The sequence below is a fragment of the Microtus pennsylvanicus genome, chromosome 11 (assembly GCF_037038515.1).
Source record: "Microtus pennsylvanicus isolate mMicPen1 chromosome 11, mMicPen1.hap1, whole genome shotgun sequence".
NCBI classification, from domain to species: domain Eukaryota; kingdom Metazoa; phylum Chordata; class Mammalia; order Rodentia; family Cricetidae; genus Microtus; species Microtus pennsylvanicus.
In genome coordinates this window covers 3,804,819-3,822,015 of record NC_134589.1, presented here as the reverse complement: position 1 = coordinate 3,822,015, position 17,197 = coordinate 3,804,819, and the positions used below count along the sequence as shown (strand labels likewise).

The window sequence follows — 17,197 nt, the reverse complement described above, 5'->3', positions numbered from 1 at the left end:
CGAGGCAGAATGTTGTATACATAATAAATAAATCTTAAAAAAAAAATTATGGGATAAACTTAGATACATTTCTTTAAATCTTTTATTTAAAACCATTCTTTTTTCCCTGAGAAGGGGATCCCAGTACATTGTCCAAGATGGCCCATAACTCCTAGGTTCAAACGACGATCCGCTCTGATCCCAGCTGTGGATGGCCGCCTGAGAGCGCATGGAAACACAGCCTGGCCATTGCTGGGTGAGCTTTTTTAAAAAATGAAAGGAAAAGACAGACACAGAGAGAACTCACAAAAATGCATTACTTTATTGCACCAAGATCTTGGCAATATCTGGGAGCTCTTGAGAGAGAGAGTGGAGAGTGTGGGGATACCTGTACACATACAGACGCAGTCACACAAGGATGTAGGGTAAGAACAGCCCCCAAACAGGCGGGTGAGCGAGAACAGAAACACCAGGGAGACAGCCCTCTGCACATGGGCCCAAACCACATCAACTGCCAAACACAAGGTTCAAACTGATATGATTTGATCCAACAAAAAGGCTACTTTTAGAAAAGCCTCAGTTACTTATGTCAGGATATGTCGCCTAGAACTCTTGATAATTTTTCCAAGACCACTGTGTCCCTAGCCTGTTTCTAATGGCTTCTAAGGAAGGAAAGGACTTGCCTTCACTGACGGTAACATATGCTGCCAGAGGTTAGGATGTCAGTTGGGGGATCATGACTATCCAAGAGGCAGTGGTGGGTTACACCCCCTGGAAGATATTTTACAACGGATAATCTAGCAGACAAAGGAAGGAACCAATGTAGAGGAAAACACAGGAGACAGATCAATTCTGTGCTGGCAGCTTCTACGACACTCAACTAGAGAATGTCATAGGAAAAAACAAATGTGGCCTAGAAGCAACTGATACAGGAACAAGTGACAATCCCTGCCCATGAAGGCATCTGCCTCCCTCCAAGACAAGGCATGGAGTCCTCACCCTTCATGGACATGGTGTCCAGACCCTGGCCCACACAAGACTGATTACATTCGGCTGGAAGACTCAGCCAGCAGACCCATCATGGAACTGCTGCTCCCTCCCTTTGGAAATAAAGGGAGGGACACACCCACATGGAAACAAGACCTTACCTCCTCACACAGAGAACACAGCTTTTTCCACAACGCAGCACCTAGGCCCTGATTGGGCAGCTGGATAAAACGCTACACGTGGAATTGACAAGGCAGCCCCCACCCCTCCCAAGAGGCCCAGACTGAGGAGGCCAGTCCAGAGCAGCCTAGGACTTCGGGAAAGAGACATGCCCCATGAGCAAGAACCTTCTGGAAACTCCCATCTCCTGGGTGCTGTCTTCCCTTGGAAATATGGCCCTCACTAGGGAGTCTTGTTAAATCAAAGTCTGCAGGAACAGCTTGAGCAAGACAGAAAAGGACTCTTTTTGAGTCATACAATCTTCTCAATTTCAAAGCACTCACAAAATTGAGCAAATGAAGCCAGTATTTGCATATCAGGGAACATATTGCTACAGGAAGCCACAGGCCTGGTCAAAAATAAATGCTTTATCATAAGTAGTAAAATAACGAAGAATTCATCTCTAAAGACCACCATTTTGACAGAGACCCGTAGGTTAGTGCAGATGCAGGAGAAGCTCGTCAAAGTTACCTCGGCAGGGATAGCAGCCTTAGAAGCAGAGGCGCTGGCACGTAGTTCAAGGCTCTCCTATGCCTAGAAGCTGCTGATTTCTAGAAGGTACGGAGGCCTTTCGAGGAGATGCACTTGGGGGTGGGGGGCAGTGCAGTCACCAGGGGTTCTGCAGCTGACAGTCAGTCATACAGAGGCCCTTTTGAGGATAGGGCCACAATACAGCTCCAGCAGGAGAGTAAAGGAGGGCTCACCAGAAGAGGCACTAACATGCCGCCATCCTGAGTGAAGGACATGCTGGGAGATGCTGGCCCCAGTCTTGTCTCTGACAACCCCAGACCAGGAACAGAGGGGTTTCCTACCTAGACCCCAGGGTCTATAAGGATGCTCAGCCTTTGCAGATGTCTCCTGCGTTACTGTCAGCATGACACCACAGGCAAGTCTTTCTCTTGCGAGGTTCGTTATGAATGCCACCAGAGGCCCTGAGCTGAAGCCCCAGGGCTTCTACGTTAGATCATCTGTGAACAGTGGCACCAGGAGCCTCCACCATGGCAGGCTCACAGTGCAGTGGAGTCTGCACAAGGTCCCTCCTCCGAATCAAGTGGACAGTTCCCAGGATGTGATGTGACAGCTTTGGGATGAAGTGGCACAGGTGCACTGGTCTTCCTGGTGAGAAGAGAGACCATGACAATCTTATGACATCCCTGGGTCCTTCAAAAGACAGTCGGCCACATCTACAAACAGACACAAGACACACACACCACAAACTCATGCACCAGACATGCAAGACGTTTACCAAACACACTACACACACTGCACACATACACCAAATGGTCAGACACCATACACACCACAGGTCACATACATACCATACACACGCCGCAGACACATAGTACACTCCCCCACAGATAAACACATACACAACAGACCATACACCAGAGACTACACACGCCACGTACATACCAGACATACATACCATACACACGCCGCAGACACATAGTACACTCCCCCCACAGATAAACACATACACAACAGACCATACACCAGAGACTACACACGCCACACACATACCAGACATACAATCAGCTACAAAAGACAGATGTACAAGATAGAAGTACACACTGACACGCACACCATATGACTAGACATACAGAGCACCACGCACAGCGGACAGGCACACACCCAAGCTGACCTCTAACAAGCACAGCAAGCTCAGCGGCGATAGCTGAGACTGGCGACCTTAGCCGGGTGAGTCACAGACCAAAAGTTCCGTCTGCTCTGGAGCTTCTGGAAGGCATTGAAGTTTCTCTTCTTTTCTCTCTTGAACTTTTTAATTTTCTTTTCCTACATTAAGAACCACAGTGTCACACAGTTCCCAGAGAGGGCTCCTCCAAGCCTCAGAGACTTCTTGCTGCATACATGGCATATGCTTCCTAGACACACATGCAGTTACCGCACATGGATGGCCTCTGAGGGAGGCTCCTGCCACCCTCGTCTTCCTGAGGATGAGACAGAAGGAAGAGACCCACACCTGCCCAGAGTACTGGATGCACGGAGAAACAGTTCAGTGGGAGGGAACCCAGGAGGCCGACTCTAGCCTTGCCCAGCTGCTCTGTGCACACACAACTGCACCAGAAACTGCTCTCAGTGCTCACGCTGAACCGTGCCCACCTGCGCCCCAAGCCTATGGTCACAGCCGCACACCATACCTTTCCTCGATCAAACTCCTCATCCCAGTCATCCAGCACGGTCTGGGTCCGGGCCAACCTGCTGTCTTTGATGGCATCCTGACTGACTGCTGAAGGCTCACCATCCCAGGTCAGAACTGTACAAGACACATCCTGTCAGCATCCATCTGTTCTACCCACTGTAGGGTTCTGACTGCCTCTCAACACAGGAAACATGGAAGGGGAGGTGGGTGTGATCGAAGTGAGCTCCAATTCCAACTGCAAACTTCTCTCTAACCTGGGCTCCCACTTCAGAAAAAGGGTTCATGCACCAAGTCTGCTTTGTAAAACAGGGCCAAAGTCAGTACTGCCAACACGAGGGCCGGAAGGCTTCATCCCTTTGCTCTTCTGAACTGGGGACCGGGATATTCTGCTCAGGTGGCCCAGGGTTTATGCTCCTCACTTTGCCCTGCTCTTGGGTCTCAGATCTTTCGGATCCAGGGAGAGAATCTGCCTTTCTGCCACAGCAGAGGTCGTGTTAAAGCATATTCAACAACTGTTGAAGTTTTATAAACCTGAGCAGTGTGGTTTCCACATCTCATAGCACACCAAGACCCACCTTACCCCCTCCCACAACCCAAATCAGTCAGTCCCTAGGAAGCCCTGCTCCAGACCCGTACCTTTTTTCCCATAAGCCTTATCAGATGAGTCCTGGAGCAACGCCTGGACCACATCGGGCTCTTGATCTCTGTTCCAGCCAACAAGAGGCGCTTGTCCCAGTCCTGTAATCAGAGGACATACTAAAACAAATCACTGAAGAAACAATCATACATCCTTGTAACGGCACCAACAGATAACTTCCTAGTGATAATCCTACCTCACTGTCCAAGTCCATTCGTGAGAAAACAAAAAGCCAGCACTGAGATCTCTGTCCTCAGCTGACAGAACCACCTCCAAGTGCAATCTAACTACCCAGCCACAAAGGGCCTGCTGCAGGCAGGACCTTCAAGTGTCCCACAAGACCATGCCCTGTTGCGGGAAGTGTTTCAGGGCACTGGGCGCTTGCCCTCCCCAGGAGGAGTAGGTTCACAGTCACCCTTTTGCTCTCTGGCTTCCTGACCGTCAGCGAGCAGCTCTGCTCTGCATGCGCCACAGCGATGAGCTGCACCACAGGCCCAGAACTACAAGATGCATGGAACCTAGACTAGAGCTCTGCTCCTGCCTCCCTCCCGAGCTCTTGGATTATATGCTCATGGCTATGCTAGCCATGCCTTTCCTCTGAAATGACTGAGGGATTAGCTGCCGACAGAAAGATGGCATGTGGTGAGAGCTCCCAGTTGCCTGCAATGAGGAATAGTGAGAGGCCACCTTTGTGGCTATCAGCAGCAGTCCTCACCCAGGCGGTCACTACAAAGATGGCCATTCACGCTCAACTCAGGGACTGGGGTGACACTGGGCCTTGGGCTCCTCTGGCCTTCTGGGTGCTGGCTTTCTTCCTCTTCCTGCTGTGAGGCATGTGTCCTTTTTCTCCTCTTCTTCTTCCTCTGCAACTCTGCCCTGGCCTCAGGCTCACAGTGGTCTGCAGGGCAGCAGCTGTGGGGAGCCAGAGGAGGGGGACAGTCAGCCCTGCAGGCACACCACAGGCAAGAGTGAAGCCCCTTGATGGCACCACAGCTCCACCCCATGGGCCTGGGAGACAACTCAGCCTGCTGACCCGAGTTTGATTCCTATTCCCTCAAGTTGTCCACTATACATGTGCCATGGTGTGTGCAATCATGCTCACATGCACACACACACGTGTAAACAAGTAAATATAATGCTTAAAAAAAGTTGTTGATATGGCTCAGTGGGTAAATGTGCTTGCCACCAAGACTGAGAACTTGAGTTTGATCCCCAGAACCTACATGGTAGAAGGTGAGAATTAACACCTGCAAGCTGTCCTCTGACCTCCATGTACATGCATGTGCATGCACACACAGCACACACACATACACAAATTAAAATTAAATTAAATTCATTTAATTACAAGGGGAAGGGGGACTTAGAAAGAAACCAAAGCAGGCTGGAGAGATGGCTTAGAATTTAAGAGCACTGGCTGTTCTTCCACAGGACCAAGGCTCAACTCCCAGCACCCACATGGCACATCATAACCACCTGTACCTCTAGTTCTAGGGGCTCTGAAACCCCTCTATCAATGCACATAAAACAAACAAATAAATAATAAAAACCCCGAAAGCTCCACCCCAACACTCCTGAGACCGCTGGCAGTGCCGTGCAGATGGGAGTTTACTCCACACCGAGCTCACTCCACCCTGTGTGAGGCTCGCTGTCCACAATGACAGTCAGCATGATGCTGAAGATAACACCCAATACTTGCTTTATCTGGGGCACGTACACTGCATCCACAGGATGTTGTTGCAACCTCATCTAAACACACAGCCTGGCCTGGGGCCACATGACCCTGTAATTCTTGGCCCTTCTTATGCACAGTGATATCCACGGCCTGGATGTGGCTATCTTCTTTCAGCCTTTGGCATAAACTCACACAGGACACTTTCCACCCTACGTCAAGGCCAGCACTGTATTGTTAGCCCACACCACCCGGGAAGGCTATGGATACATCCCAGCCATGCTCTTACCCATGCTGTAGAAGACTCTGGGAGAGGATGGCTTCCTGGCTAAGTCTCTCTGATCTCTTCCTCTTCCTCCTTTTCCTGCTGCTTACATGGTGACTGTCCAGGATGTGACTCATTTGATGGCCATTTACCTGGGGCTGTGTACCCTCTTCCTTCTGGTCCTGAGACTGGCCTTTCTGCTGGGGAGCCGTGGTAGCCATATCCTCCACATACTTCTTCTTCTTCCTCTTCTTGCGTACTGCTGCAGGTGCTCCCCCGAGGCACTGTGGGAGATGTGTATCTATACCCAGTCTCTGGGGATCTCCATTAGGGGTCTTTTTCCTCTTTCTGGAGGGGCTGTGCGGGGCCTCGCTGGCCTCTGGCAGCTGGTGTAAGTGGGACATGAAGTGCCCGTTGACCTGAGGCAGGGGCATCCAGGCAGAGGAGCGGCAGCTCTGTGGCTCTGATGTCCCTAAGGGCTTGGCGCTACTACTGGACAGTGATGCAGAGTGGGGGTGGATGGAATGCTTCGGGAGGGTAGATGGTCGGGGAGCAGGTGCAACAGCCCTGTAGACAGTGTAAGGGAAAGTCACTGTAGAAGACCTGCACAAGTCATTCCTCTGCCAACCCTCACCCCAGCTCCCTTCACATGTTACGGTTTGAGACGAGATCTCTCTATGTAGTTCGGGCTGGTCCAGAACTGGCTAAGCAGACCGGGCTGTTCTCGAACTCACAGAGATCTGCTCGCCTCTGCCTCCTGAGTGCCTGGGTTAAAGGTGAGCGCCACCCTATCCAGCTCACCCTGGAATTTTAAAAGGTTATTCTGTCTCTGATTCTTAGATACACGTGCAAATTCCATAGCTTTTAAAGGCAGGCTAACAAAATTCAATCTAAGTAAAATCAAAGTTAGTCCATGTCGCAGTTTCTTGTTACAAAGTTTTTTGGGTTATTTTTTGGTAGGTTGAAAACTGAACAGGAACCTTGGGCATGCCAAGCAAGCATCGTACCCCTGGGCTATAAGCAGAGCACAGATCTGAGCATTATACATTCTATTCTTTTTAAATCCAGGCATGGTGGCACATACCTGCAATCATAGCACTTAGGAGGTTGAGGCAAGAAGACCAGACAGTCAAGGGCAGCCTTTACCACTTAGTGAGTTGAAGAGCAGCCTGTGCCATTTGACAGCCTGTCTTCAAACAGACTGATAAATGATACAAGTGAGCGTGTCGACACTTGCTGTGACCCAGAACTTAGGGAATAGAGGCTGGAGGGTCGAAAGTTCAAGGTCATCTTCCAACACTCTTCAAATCTGAGTTAGGCAAAGGCTACATACAGCAAGCAAGATCAGCTGGGCAGCCCAACATAAGCCTCAGTCACAGCTCGTGGGAGGCAGAGATAGGTGAGCTCCTGGTCAGCCAGGGCTATGTAAGTGAAACTCTGTCTCAAAACCAAACCCCCAAACCCTCCCTTCAAACAACAAAAACTAAAAGCAAAACAAAGGAACCAAATCCTTATGTTTCAAGTTTTCAACTCAAATGTGTTAAGAGCTAAAATAAACAAAACATCCTGTCCAGGTTGATTTTCCAATCTCCAGAGGCCACAATGGTTCCCTTAGGGACTGAGCATTCCAAGAGCAGCAAAACAAGCTATGCGCCATCCACAGTTATGTTCCTTTGGATCTGGGCTGGGGACTGGGGACCAGGAATAAAGTAGGGACTGAGTATGTCAGGCATGCCTGTGTGGGCACTTCAAAGGCTTAGTGGGTTCATGGAGGCTGTACTTGTCATCACCCAAACGGAAGAGACTAGCCGTGCCACCCAAATTTGTGTCTCTCAGTGTCTGCTGAAGCTTTAAGAAAACATTTACACTGGGGCTGGAGAGACGGCTCCGCACTTAGGAGCACTCGTTGCTCTTGTAGGCTCAGTTTCCAGCACCCAAATGGTAGCTCACATTCACTGTAACTCCAGCTCCTCTCTTCCAATCTGTGGGCACCAGGCACACATGCATGGTACGGATATACATGCAAGCAAAACATTCATACACTGAAGTCTAAAAAACAATTAAAACAAAATAGCTTGTTAGCTTGTGCCAAGTGTGGTGACGCAGCTTTAATCCCAGCATGGAGGAGGCAGAGGCAGGAGGATCTGAGTCTGAGGCCAGCCTGGACTATACAGGAAGACCCCATCTCACACAAAATCCTGACAAGGAAGGAACAACTTCCCCCAGCGCCTCAACATTTGGGAACCTTAATATTTAAGAACACACCAACAATGTCATGCTAGAGACAGGACATATGCACACTCAGGGTGGGGGTGGAGGCAGCAACAGATGTCACCCTAACGGCCTCCTAGGATTGGAGGAGCCCAGCAGTGACCCAGGACCTCACTCTTGCCCTCTCTTTGTTCCTATCTCCCAGCTGCCCAGGCATTTGGGTCCCTGTGAACCCAGATAACCATATATCTTCATATCATGCCACTCAGTACTCCTAAGGGACACCAGTACCATGTGTTCCTGCACTGCACTGGATCACAAAGATCGTCTACAGATGAGATTAAAGGGCTCTGAAGAATCCTAAAGCACTTAAGGTCTCCCTGTCCAGCCTGGCATGTAGCTGGCAGCCTGGATGCTTTACAGAGCTAAAGAATGGAAGCACTGTCGGAGACCAAGTCATGACCCTGGCAGGAAAGATGTCCCTACAGGCTTCACAAGCCTCTGGACTCACGGGGTCTAACTTCTTGAGGAGGTACAGGTCAACATAGAGCCCAGCACTCCAGGTTACAACGTGCTGTAGCAGGCAGGTGAAAACTTAAGACTTGGAACTATGAAGACGATCAACTCTGATCAACTGAGGTTCTTTTACCAGACAGGGACAGTAAGAGGGCCTCTGTCCTCGATGACCCATGGTTCTTCACTAGCCAAGTACACGTACCCACAGGAAGGAAGGAGTCGGCACCCCGGGGCCTGTGCCCAAGCTCACCTGGTTTTACTGACAGGCCCAGAGGAGGCAACGACGGGGTGGGTGGCTTTCATGGGGTAGGTGAGGTCGGAGAATGCTGAGGGGGGAGGTGAACAGATGTCATTGCCGGTCGCCCTCCGCAGGGTGCTGGCCTGCAGTTATTGACATAAATAAAAACTTGGTGGTCTAAAAAAGGTTTCCGTGAGTGAAGAGGGAAAACAAAATTGAAAAATAAATAAAAATAAAATAAAAGAGCCCAGAAAGATGAATAAAGGGATAGAAGAAAAAAAAAAGGAGGGGGTAGGTGGAGAAAGGGGATGGCAGAAGAAGAACCAGAGAGTGTTGTTGGTTAGAAATAAAAAGGAAAAAGGGAGGAATTTAAACAAGCACCCAGCACAGTTCCCACCTATCACTCACTGCCCACGCAAGCTCTGAACGTGAAACTCCTTCCCAGTCCCCTACGTCCCTCCCGCCGCCATGGCTCAGCTGTCCTTCTCACCCTGAGCAGCCCAAGAGCCCACAGTCCTTCCTCTGTGGCTCAACTAGCAGACTCCGTTTACAGAGAACTGGTTAGTACTCTTAGCATAGACTCCACAGACACCTGCGGTGCTAAGTAACTGGTGTCCCCTCAAACCACCACCTCCACCCTAGACAACCTCTCAATTGGCAAATGGCTGGGAACGCCAACAGACACTCTTCCTCTGGATTAAAGGAGAGGAGGCCACAGTCCTTTGTGATGTTCTATCTTCCTATGCCCACATCGAGTCCCAAGTGACATTTTACAAGTTACTTCCAGAGAGGAGACCCCCACAGACCCACCTTCTTGGCCGACAGGGCCAGTTTTTTGGCTGGTGGAGGAGACATGAGGCTTCTGGGCTCAGAGGCGGTGCTGCTCAGGGCAGGGGACTTCAGCTTCACTATCTTGGGATCTGCTCCATTCAGCAGTGCTTTGGAATGGCCAGTGGTGGGACAGTCTGTTCCCTGAGAATCACAGAAATGCGTAGCTCTGCCCTCTGTGGTCTGCGGGGCCCTGGCAGGGTCACTGCTGGCAGAGTGTTCAGGGCTTGAGCCGCTCGAAGCCCCCTTCTCCAGGTCCACACCACTGCCTTCCCCCTTCAGCCTATGCCCGTTAGCAAAGGCTTTGACCAGGAACTTTGGGGAGGTAGAGAAGATGGTGTCCCTGTTTGCCCAGGACCCAGGTCGCTGACTCCTGGATTCGCTGGTCCCAGGAGAGCCCTGAGAAGTAGTGGGGGATGTGGTGAGAGACTGTGGGGGAGCTGACTTCTTCACCTTCTTTCCAGGCTCATCCAGAATTGTAGGCATGTGTGTGGGTGTGGGGGTGAGTCTTGGGGAAGGAGACCCGGCAGATGTCTTTGCAGGAACACATCCATTCTGTAACTTCAGGGCTGGGAGGGAGCCATTCCTGGATACAGGCACACCAACCTCCTCAGGGGCCTGTGGCTTTTTCATCATCACAGAGTCTTGTCGCTAAAGAAGAGCAAGAAAGGAAGCCTTCAGAATCCAAGAGAGCACTGCCCAGGGAATACAGCCAAACCAAAGCAGGCATCCCAATCAAGGGTAGCTTCTGGGAGCCAACTGGGTTCTGGCTAATGGTAAATACTTCAGGACATGTATACAAAACAGGCTGCACTTTAGGACTGCCTTCCTATAAAAGCAACAAGGTTTCACCAAGATCTGAGAGAATACACAAGGAAAGAATGTAGCAAGGCCCCATCATATAAACATTGTCCTCCACTGAGTGTCCTCTGTATCCATTTCATCATAGTGCCACAAGCTAAAGCCTCCTCACAGGGTAGGCCCTCAGTCTTCAGTGTCTCACTAGCAGCCATGTATCTCTTCATGGCTTATACTATTCCCTATACCGTGACTAAAACAAACAAGCAAACAAAACATTTGATAGTTTAGAAGTCATTTTAGAAGTCCAAGAGATCAATCTAAAATTCCTGGAGGTCAATGGGAACTAGTTTTGGGGACTGGTGAGATCGCTCAGTGGTTAAGAGCACACTGGCTGTACTTCTAGAAGACCCGGGTTCAATTCCCAGCAGATACAGGTGGCTTCTGGATTCTGTGAGCACTGCATGTACATGGTGCACAGATATACTTGCAAGCAGAGTAAGCACCCATACACAGAAAATAAAAATACATCTTTAAAAAAGGGAGTCATTTTCTTCTGCTACCTCTTAAAGAACTGAGGCCCCCATTGCACCACGGCAGCCCTCCAGTGAAGCTTTCCTTCACCGCCCATGGCCCCACCTCACTACAGTCAAGCACAATACTGGATGCAGTCCTGCCCTATGCAGCAGTCTCCAAGTCAAAATGTACTTTTTGATACATTTACTCAATGGAAAAAAAAAAATCCCAGATGCTCTGACGTCCTAAAACCAAGGCCATATGAAAGCAATCCACTATTCACAAACCTTTCATAATGGCCACCTCCTGCTTGAGCATACTCCTATCTGCATCCCTCTCCTCGGTCACCACAGTCCTTGTGGCCCAGGCATGGCCTCACATACTTACCAGCCTTTTCTGTACTTAGTAGTCATGTAATAATTTACCAGAAATGGGGTTCCTGGGCTGTGGATTACCTCATGAACTTCGACACAGGTGGTCAGACTGAATTTCCTCTTGTCTGGCAACATATGCATATTTCCACACACTGCCATGGCATCTGGGATCTCGTTACGCTACCATCCCTGCCCTTCACAGCAATCACAGCAAACGTGCGCTTCCTTGCATCTGCTACAGTTCCTTTTGTGTATATGTGGGGAGTGGGGTGGGGGAGAGCAAATGCTGGTGCTGGAACTCAGCTAAGTACACACTGACCACTGAGAGATACCTCTCCCAGCCCCCTACTGAAAACATTTTAAAAACTTGACTGTGTTTTAAAGATTTATTGTTTGTCTGTTTATTATGTATACAATGTTCTGTCTGCATGTATGCCTGCAGGACAGAAGGGGGCACTAGATTTCACTGCAGATGGTTGTGAGCCATCATGTGGGTGCTGGAAATTGAACTCAGGGCCTCCAGAAGAGCATCCAGTGCTCTTAACCACTGAACCATCTCTCCAGCCCCTCAGTTTTTCTTTTTTTTTTCTTCTTTTTTTTTTTTTTAAAGATTTATTTATTTATTATGTATACAACATTCTGCCTCGATGTATGCCTGCACGCCAGAGGAGGGTGCCAGATCTCATTACAGATAGTTGTGAGCCACCATGTGGTTGCTGGGAATTGAACTCAGGACCTCTGGAAGAGCAGCCAGTGCTCTTAACCTCTGAGCCATCTCTCCAGCCCCCGCCCCTCAGTTTTTCAAGGCAGGGTTTCTCTGTGTAACTGACCTGGCTGTCCTGGAACTCACTATCTAGAGGCTGGCCTCAAATTCAGATCCACCTGTCTCTGCCTCCTGAGTGCTGGGATTAAAGATGTGAGCCAACATCACCTGGCAATTTTTATATTTATTTTATTTTGCATACAAAACTTTACATTTTACTTTAGCCAATAGCTATGTTTCTTATCAATTAAAAAGTTACAAAGCCGCCTTTCAGGTTTAATTACTTCTGTCTTCTGAGTTTTTGGCCTACATGTTATGATAACTTACTCATACAAAGACTATTTCCTGACATCTCTCTCTGCAAAATCAAGTCATTTATTGTATATTACATCTGCCTGGGACTTCAAGTGAAATGATACCAGGTGTGAGAACTCGCATCTGTAATCGTTACATCCCAGCACCCAGCAGGCACAGGTGGAAGGAGCACTCCAAATTCAAGGCCAGCCTGGGACACAGAGGAAGACCTGGCCTCCTCCTCCAAAGGCGGCTTTACAAATGTGCAGTATAGGAGCGTGTGTGCTGAACTGGATCATGCAAGTAAAGCAGCCTTGTCCTCGTGGCTGTACCTGCCACTGCTTCTGCATGCCCAGGTTTGCCTCCTTCAATCAGGGACACCTCTGCAAGTGAGGCTGCCAGCTTCCCAAATGGCTGCAATGACTTCCAACTCTGCAGTTAAATCATGTAGATTAAAATTCAGAAGTCCACAGCTGACTAAGTTTTATTACTGTGTATATGTGGGTATATGTTTGTGTGTATATAGACATACTCTGAACCATTTGAATAAATGCAGACATTGCATCCTTTTGCCCACAGGTATGCCTGTATCTAGCATCAAAGAATTATAAAGAAACAAGGCCATGACTACAACCAGGATACCAGCATTAACAGAGAACAGCGGGTGTTTCCCTGGGAGTCTGTCTAGCGCTCCTGGGCAGCAGCAGAGCCTACAGTCCTATCTTTCCCTTCCCAGGGCAGCTGCTAACCACCTGAAGAAATAAAATTGTTGGTACAGTGCCACAGCCTACAGCTTCCTCTCACCATGGCAAGGTCCCTGAGAGAAGACCCCTAGATTTCTGCAATGTTCAAAGCAGGAACCAGAAGAGCAGCCAGGCAAGTTCTTCCACTTACACAGTACCTTTGCCATCAGTGGGGAAGAAACGACCCCATTGCCAGGGCTCTTCTTGGGGTGATCTGGAATGACACTGGGACGACTGGGAAGAGTGGAACCCACCCTGGAGACAGGGCCCTCAGGACTTTTCTTAGAGCCTGGAATTCTGCAGGGGGAAGAAAGGGATTGGGATTTCCTTACTTGTGCCAAGAAAGCAATGCAAGGAGCAGCAGAGGCCCCAGTGTCCCAGCAGTTTTCTAGAACCCCCGCCGCGCCCTCTGCATTCTAAGGCTTGACAGAAGCCTTGGACAGAGCCCTTCTAGAGCAGATTCTCAGGAGCCAGAAAACCAAAGAGCCCCAAATCTGCCAGACGTGGCAGGGTGGCACCAAGTGACAAGAACACCTCAGGGATAGCCAGTCTCTGCCGGTGCCTTCCTAAGATCTGCGGCATGCCTAGCCCCAGTGTGAAGTGGGTCACTTCACTGGAGGAAGTTGCCCAGGCTACTGTCACACCAAGGCAAAGGCCTCATTAAGGAAACAGCATAAGTGACAATTACCTACCCACTGCTGTAGGCAGTCAGAACCCTCCCCGCACTGTCATCCAGTTTTCACCCACCCACTAGCAGGGCTTGGATGAAAGGTCCTTCCCAGGACACAAGCTCCCTACATGTGTCTAGAGATGGTCTGTTCAAGCATTCCCCCTCCAGCCAATCCCCAGGAGCTTACAGACAGGAAGGCGCTGCCGAGAACCCTGGCTCAAGCAGAACACGCTCTAGAGCAGGACAATCCAGGGAGGGTGGAGGCTACTCACCGCAGGTAGAAGAGCACGTAAGCCTGCTGGTTCAGAACCACCTTGACATTGCTGGAATGGACCAAGGAGTCGTTCATCTGGTACCACTGTCCATTGCTAGCCTGAGCAGCAGTGGGAGGGGGTGGTTATAGAAAACAGCAGTCAACAGATGGGCCACAAGCACACTTCTCTTCAAGTGTAAGGCAGAGCCTCACAGTGCTTTCAGTTGAGCTCAAACTCTCAACCTTCCAGAATACTGGAATTACAAAGGCATGGTTTACCATACCCACTAATGAACCTTAAAAGACCTCCTAAAATTCACATTTTTATTTATTTATTTATTGGGGGGGGGGCATGTGCACATGCCAAGCAAGTATGGAAGTCAGAGGACAACTTGAAGGAGGTCAATCTGTTCTCCCACTCTGGGGGTTCCTGGGATGGAACTCAGGTGGTGAGGCTTGGCGGTGAGCCATTTTCCTGGCCCCAGGACCACGGTGTAAAACTCATTTTTTCTATACATTCACAAAATGGAGGAACAAAACACAGATGCAAAGGACTGCTGTTTCCCAGAAAAAAACAAAACAAAAAGTACAATGGCCTTGTTTAGATTTTATGGGCACTGGTCACTTGCCCACAGCTGAGCTCAGGCGTCAACACTCACCTTCACATAGCAGTAGTAGTGCCCAGCGTGGCAGCTGTAGCCTGAGTGAACCAGGACAGCATAGAGCCCATACATGACAGGGTCACCACTGCTCTGCGACATGTATGGGCGGATGTTCAGGAACTCGGGATAGCCAACATCCTGGTTTAAAAAAAGAAAAGCTAAGTAACACACAGCAGAATACGGGTTATTTATATCCATAGCCTCAGAAATGTTTGCTTGACCAGTCTTCACTATGTGTCCGAGGAGAGACTCCAACTCCCTATGTCACTTCTATAGCTAGGTAATGTCACATGCCTTTAATACTAGCACTTTAAATACCAGAGGTAGGTGGATCTCTGAGTCTGAGGACAGCCACAGCTACAGAGAAACCTTGTATTAAAAAAAGAAAAAAAAGGGTCTAAGGGACTGGAGAGATGACTCGCAGTTAAGAGCACTGGCTGTTCTTAGAGGACCCAGGTTTAATTCCCTGCATCACAGGTGGCTCACAAACGTCTGTAACTACATTTCCAAGGGAATCTAACACCTCCTTCTGGCCTCTGAGGGCACCAAGCTTACAAGTGATATACAGATAAATGAGGCAAAAACACTCATACACATAGAATAAACTAAAATAAAATTTAAGCCGGGCGGTGGTGGTGAAGGCCTTTAAACCCTGCACTCAGGAGGCAGGACAGGCAGATCTCTGTGAGTTTGAGAACAGAGCGGTCTAAAAGAGCAAGTGCCAGGACAGGTTCCAAAGCTACAGAGAAACCCTGTCTCGAGAAACCAAAATAAATAAATAATTTTAAAAAATTTAAAAGACAGACGGGCAGATCCCTAGACCTGTTCTTCTCAAGAGCAACCTGGACATCAACGGGGTATCTCACCTTGGTGATCTTCCCCCCACTGAAATTGGCAAAGCGCTTGAGGGACAGAGTTAGGACATTGGATGTTCTATGGATGGTGAAGCGCTTGCTGGCTGGAACCTTCTTCTTACACCTACAAGAGCAAATGGAAAAGCTATTGGTGTGCTCGGCAGGTGTCCTGCTGCCTTAGTAACAGGAAGGCCTGTGCCAACAGGCATCTGAAGCCAAACCCACACACTCTAAGATAGACAATCACAAGTCCCAAAGCAAGAAGACCCCTCAACCAGGAACCTAAGTGAGAGGTGAGACTTTGTGAAACGTGGGAAGCACACAGGGCCAGTGTGGAGGCACAACACAGCCAGATGAGAAACGGACAGGAAACTGAGATGAAAGACAATTTCATCCCAAGCCAGGGGAAGCAAATTTAAAGAGGGATAAAAGCAAAAAAACCCTAAAAATCCCAATGTGGCCAGACATGGTGGCTCAGGACTTTAATCCCCAGCACTCAGGAAGCAGAGAAGTGGATCTCTGGTGAATGAGGCTAGACTGGTCTACAGAAAGTTCCAGGACAGCCAGGGCTACACGGTGAGACCTGGTCTCAAAACAAAAATGAAAGCCCAATGCAATGTTGCTGGCCTTCAATCCCAGTACTCAGGGGGTGGGGCAGGTGGATCTGTGAGTGTGAAGTCAGTCAGGGCTACAGAGGGAGATCCTGCCCAAGTCAAAAAACAAAACAAAATTACAAACTACCCCCCAAACAAACCAGTGCTGTGACCTACTAAAAACTGGAGTGAAGGGACTTTGGGTGGTTGCAGCTTTAAAATGACCCCCGTGCCAGCTCCCCCAGGGTGTGCCTCATGAGGACAACTGTTCGTGCTGAGACAGAAGGATGACCCGACCCCTAAAAACAGGAGCTGCACACAGGTCTCATTTAAGATCAAAACAGCAGGGTGGAGGGTTCTCCATTGCGTCCACTGAGGGGGACTACGGATCAGACCTTTTGCCTCTCTTTGACGCGGTTTCCATGGTAAACACAGGGAAAAGAGCGTACTATTCTTCAACACGCTAATACATGTCACAAGGACAGGCGCTGGGTGAGCAGCGGTTATGGGCCTCAGGCTGCTGGTAGGCCGCATCCATAAGCCAGATGAAGGCCACTCAGGAAATGTGAGCAGCGGTCATCCCTGAGGAGGGTCAGGCAACTATTTATAGTGTTCTGGACGGTCACTTTCTTATAAGCAGATGACACTTACTTAGCACACATATAGGCGTTCTCTCCACTCAGCACATCTGGTTTCACGAAAAGTTCCAGAGCACGCACAATATTTGCAGCTTGCTGAGGAGGACGAAAACAGAACAGAATGAGCATCAAGAGAAAAAACCTGACTCGCAAGTCCCAGATTTAAGGTCTTTTCAGGCCGAGGCAGCAAGTGATAAAACCTGACTTGCATAAATATTGGCCTTGCTAACTCATCCCCACCCCCAGCAGATAAGCAAGGAGCGGACAGTGCCCTTCTCTAGAGGTGACAGGTGACAGCCATGTGAGATCATGAGTCAGGCACTTTCACT

At 49.3% G+C, this 17,197-nt stretch overlaps 1 protein-coding gene across 3 annotated transcripts in view; it reads right to left on the bottom strand.

Annotated features, from left to right (window-relative positions):
- Positions 1-282: 282 nt before the first annotated feature.
- Positions 283-17,197, bottom strand: part of Usp36 (ubiquitin specific peptidase 36) — a 30,722-nt gene continuing 13,807 nt past the window's right edge. For all 3 annotated transcript variants that reach the window (XM_075989959.1, XM_075989961.1, XM_075989962.1), the window contains exons 9-21: positions 16,882-16,964; positions 15,650-15,761; positions 14,781-14,921; positions 14,141-14,241; positions 13,357-13,495; positions 9,693-10,361; positions 8,895-9,025; positions 5,942-6,484; positions 4,699-4,895; positions 3,983-4,084; positions 3,345-3,460; positions 2,828-2,979; positions 283-2,301 (exon numbers count right to left, since the gene is read on the bottom strand). In XM_075989959.1, coding sequence (XP_075846074.1) covers positions 2,848-2,979; positions 3,345-3,460; positions 3,983-4,084; positions 4,699-4,895; positions 5,942-6,484; positions 8,895-9,025; positions 9,693-10,361; positions 13,357-13,495; positions 14,141-14,241; positions 14,781-14,921; positions 15,650-15,761; positions 16,882-16,964 — 2,466 coding nt within the window. In that variant the 3' untranslated portion in view covers positions 283-2,301; positions 2,828-2,847. The remainder of the gene's footprint in view (positions 2,302-2,827; positions 2,980-3,344; positions 3,461-3,982; positions 4,085-4,698; positions 4,896-5,941; positions 6,485-8,894; positions 9,026-9,692; positions 10,362-13,356; positions 13,496-14,140; positions 14,242-14,780; positions 14,922-15,649; positions 15,762-16,881; positions 16,965-17,197) is intronic.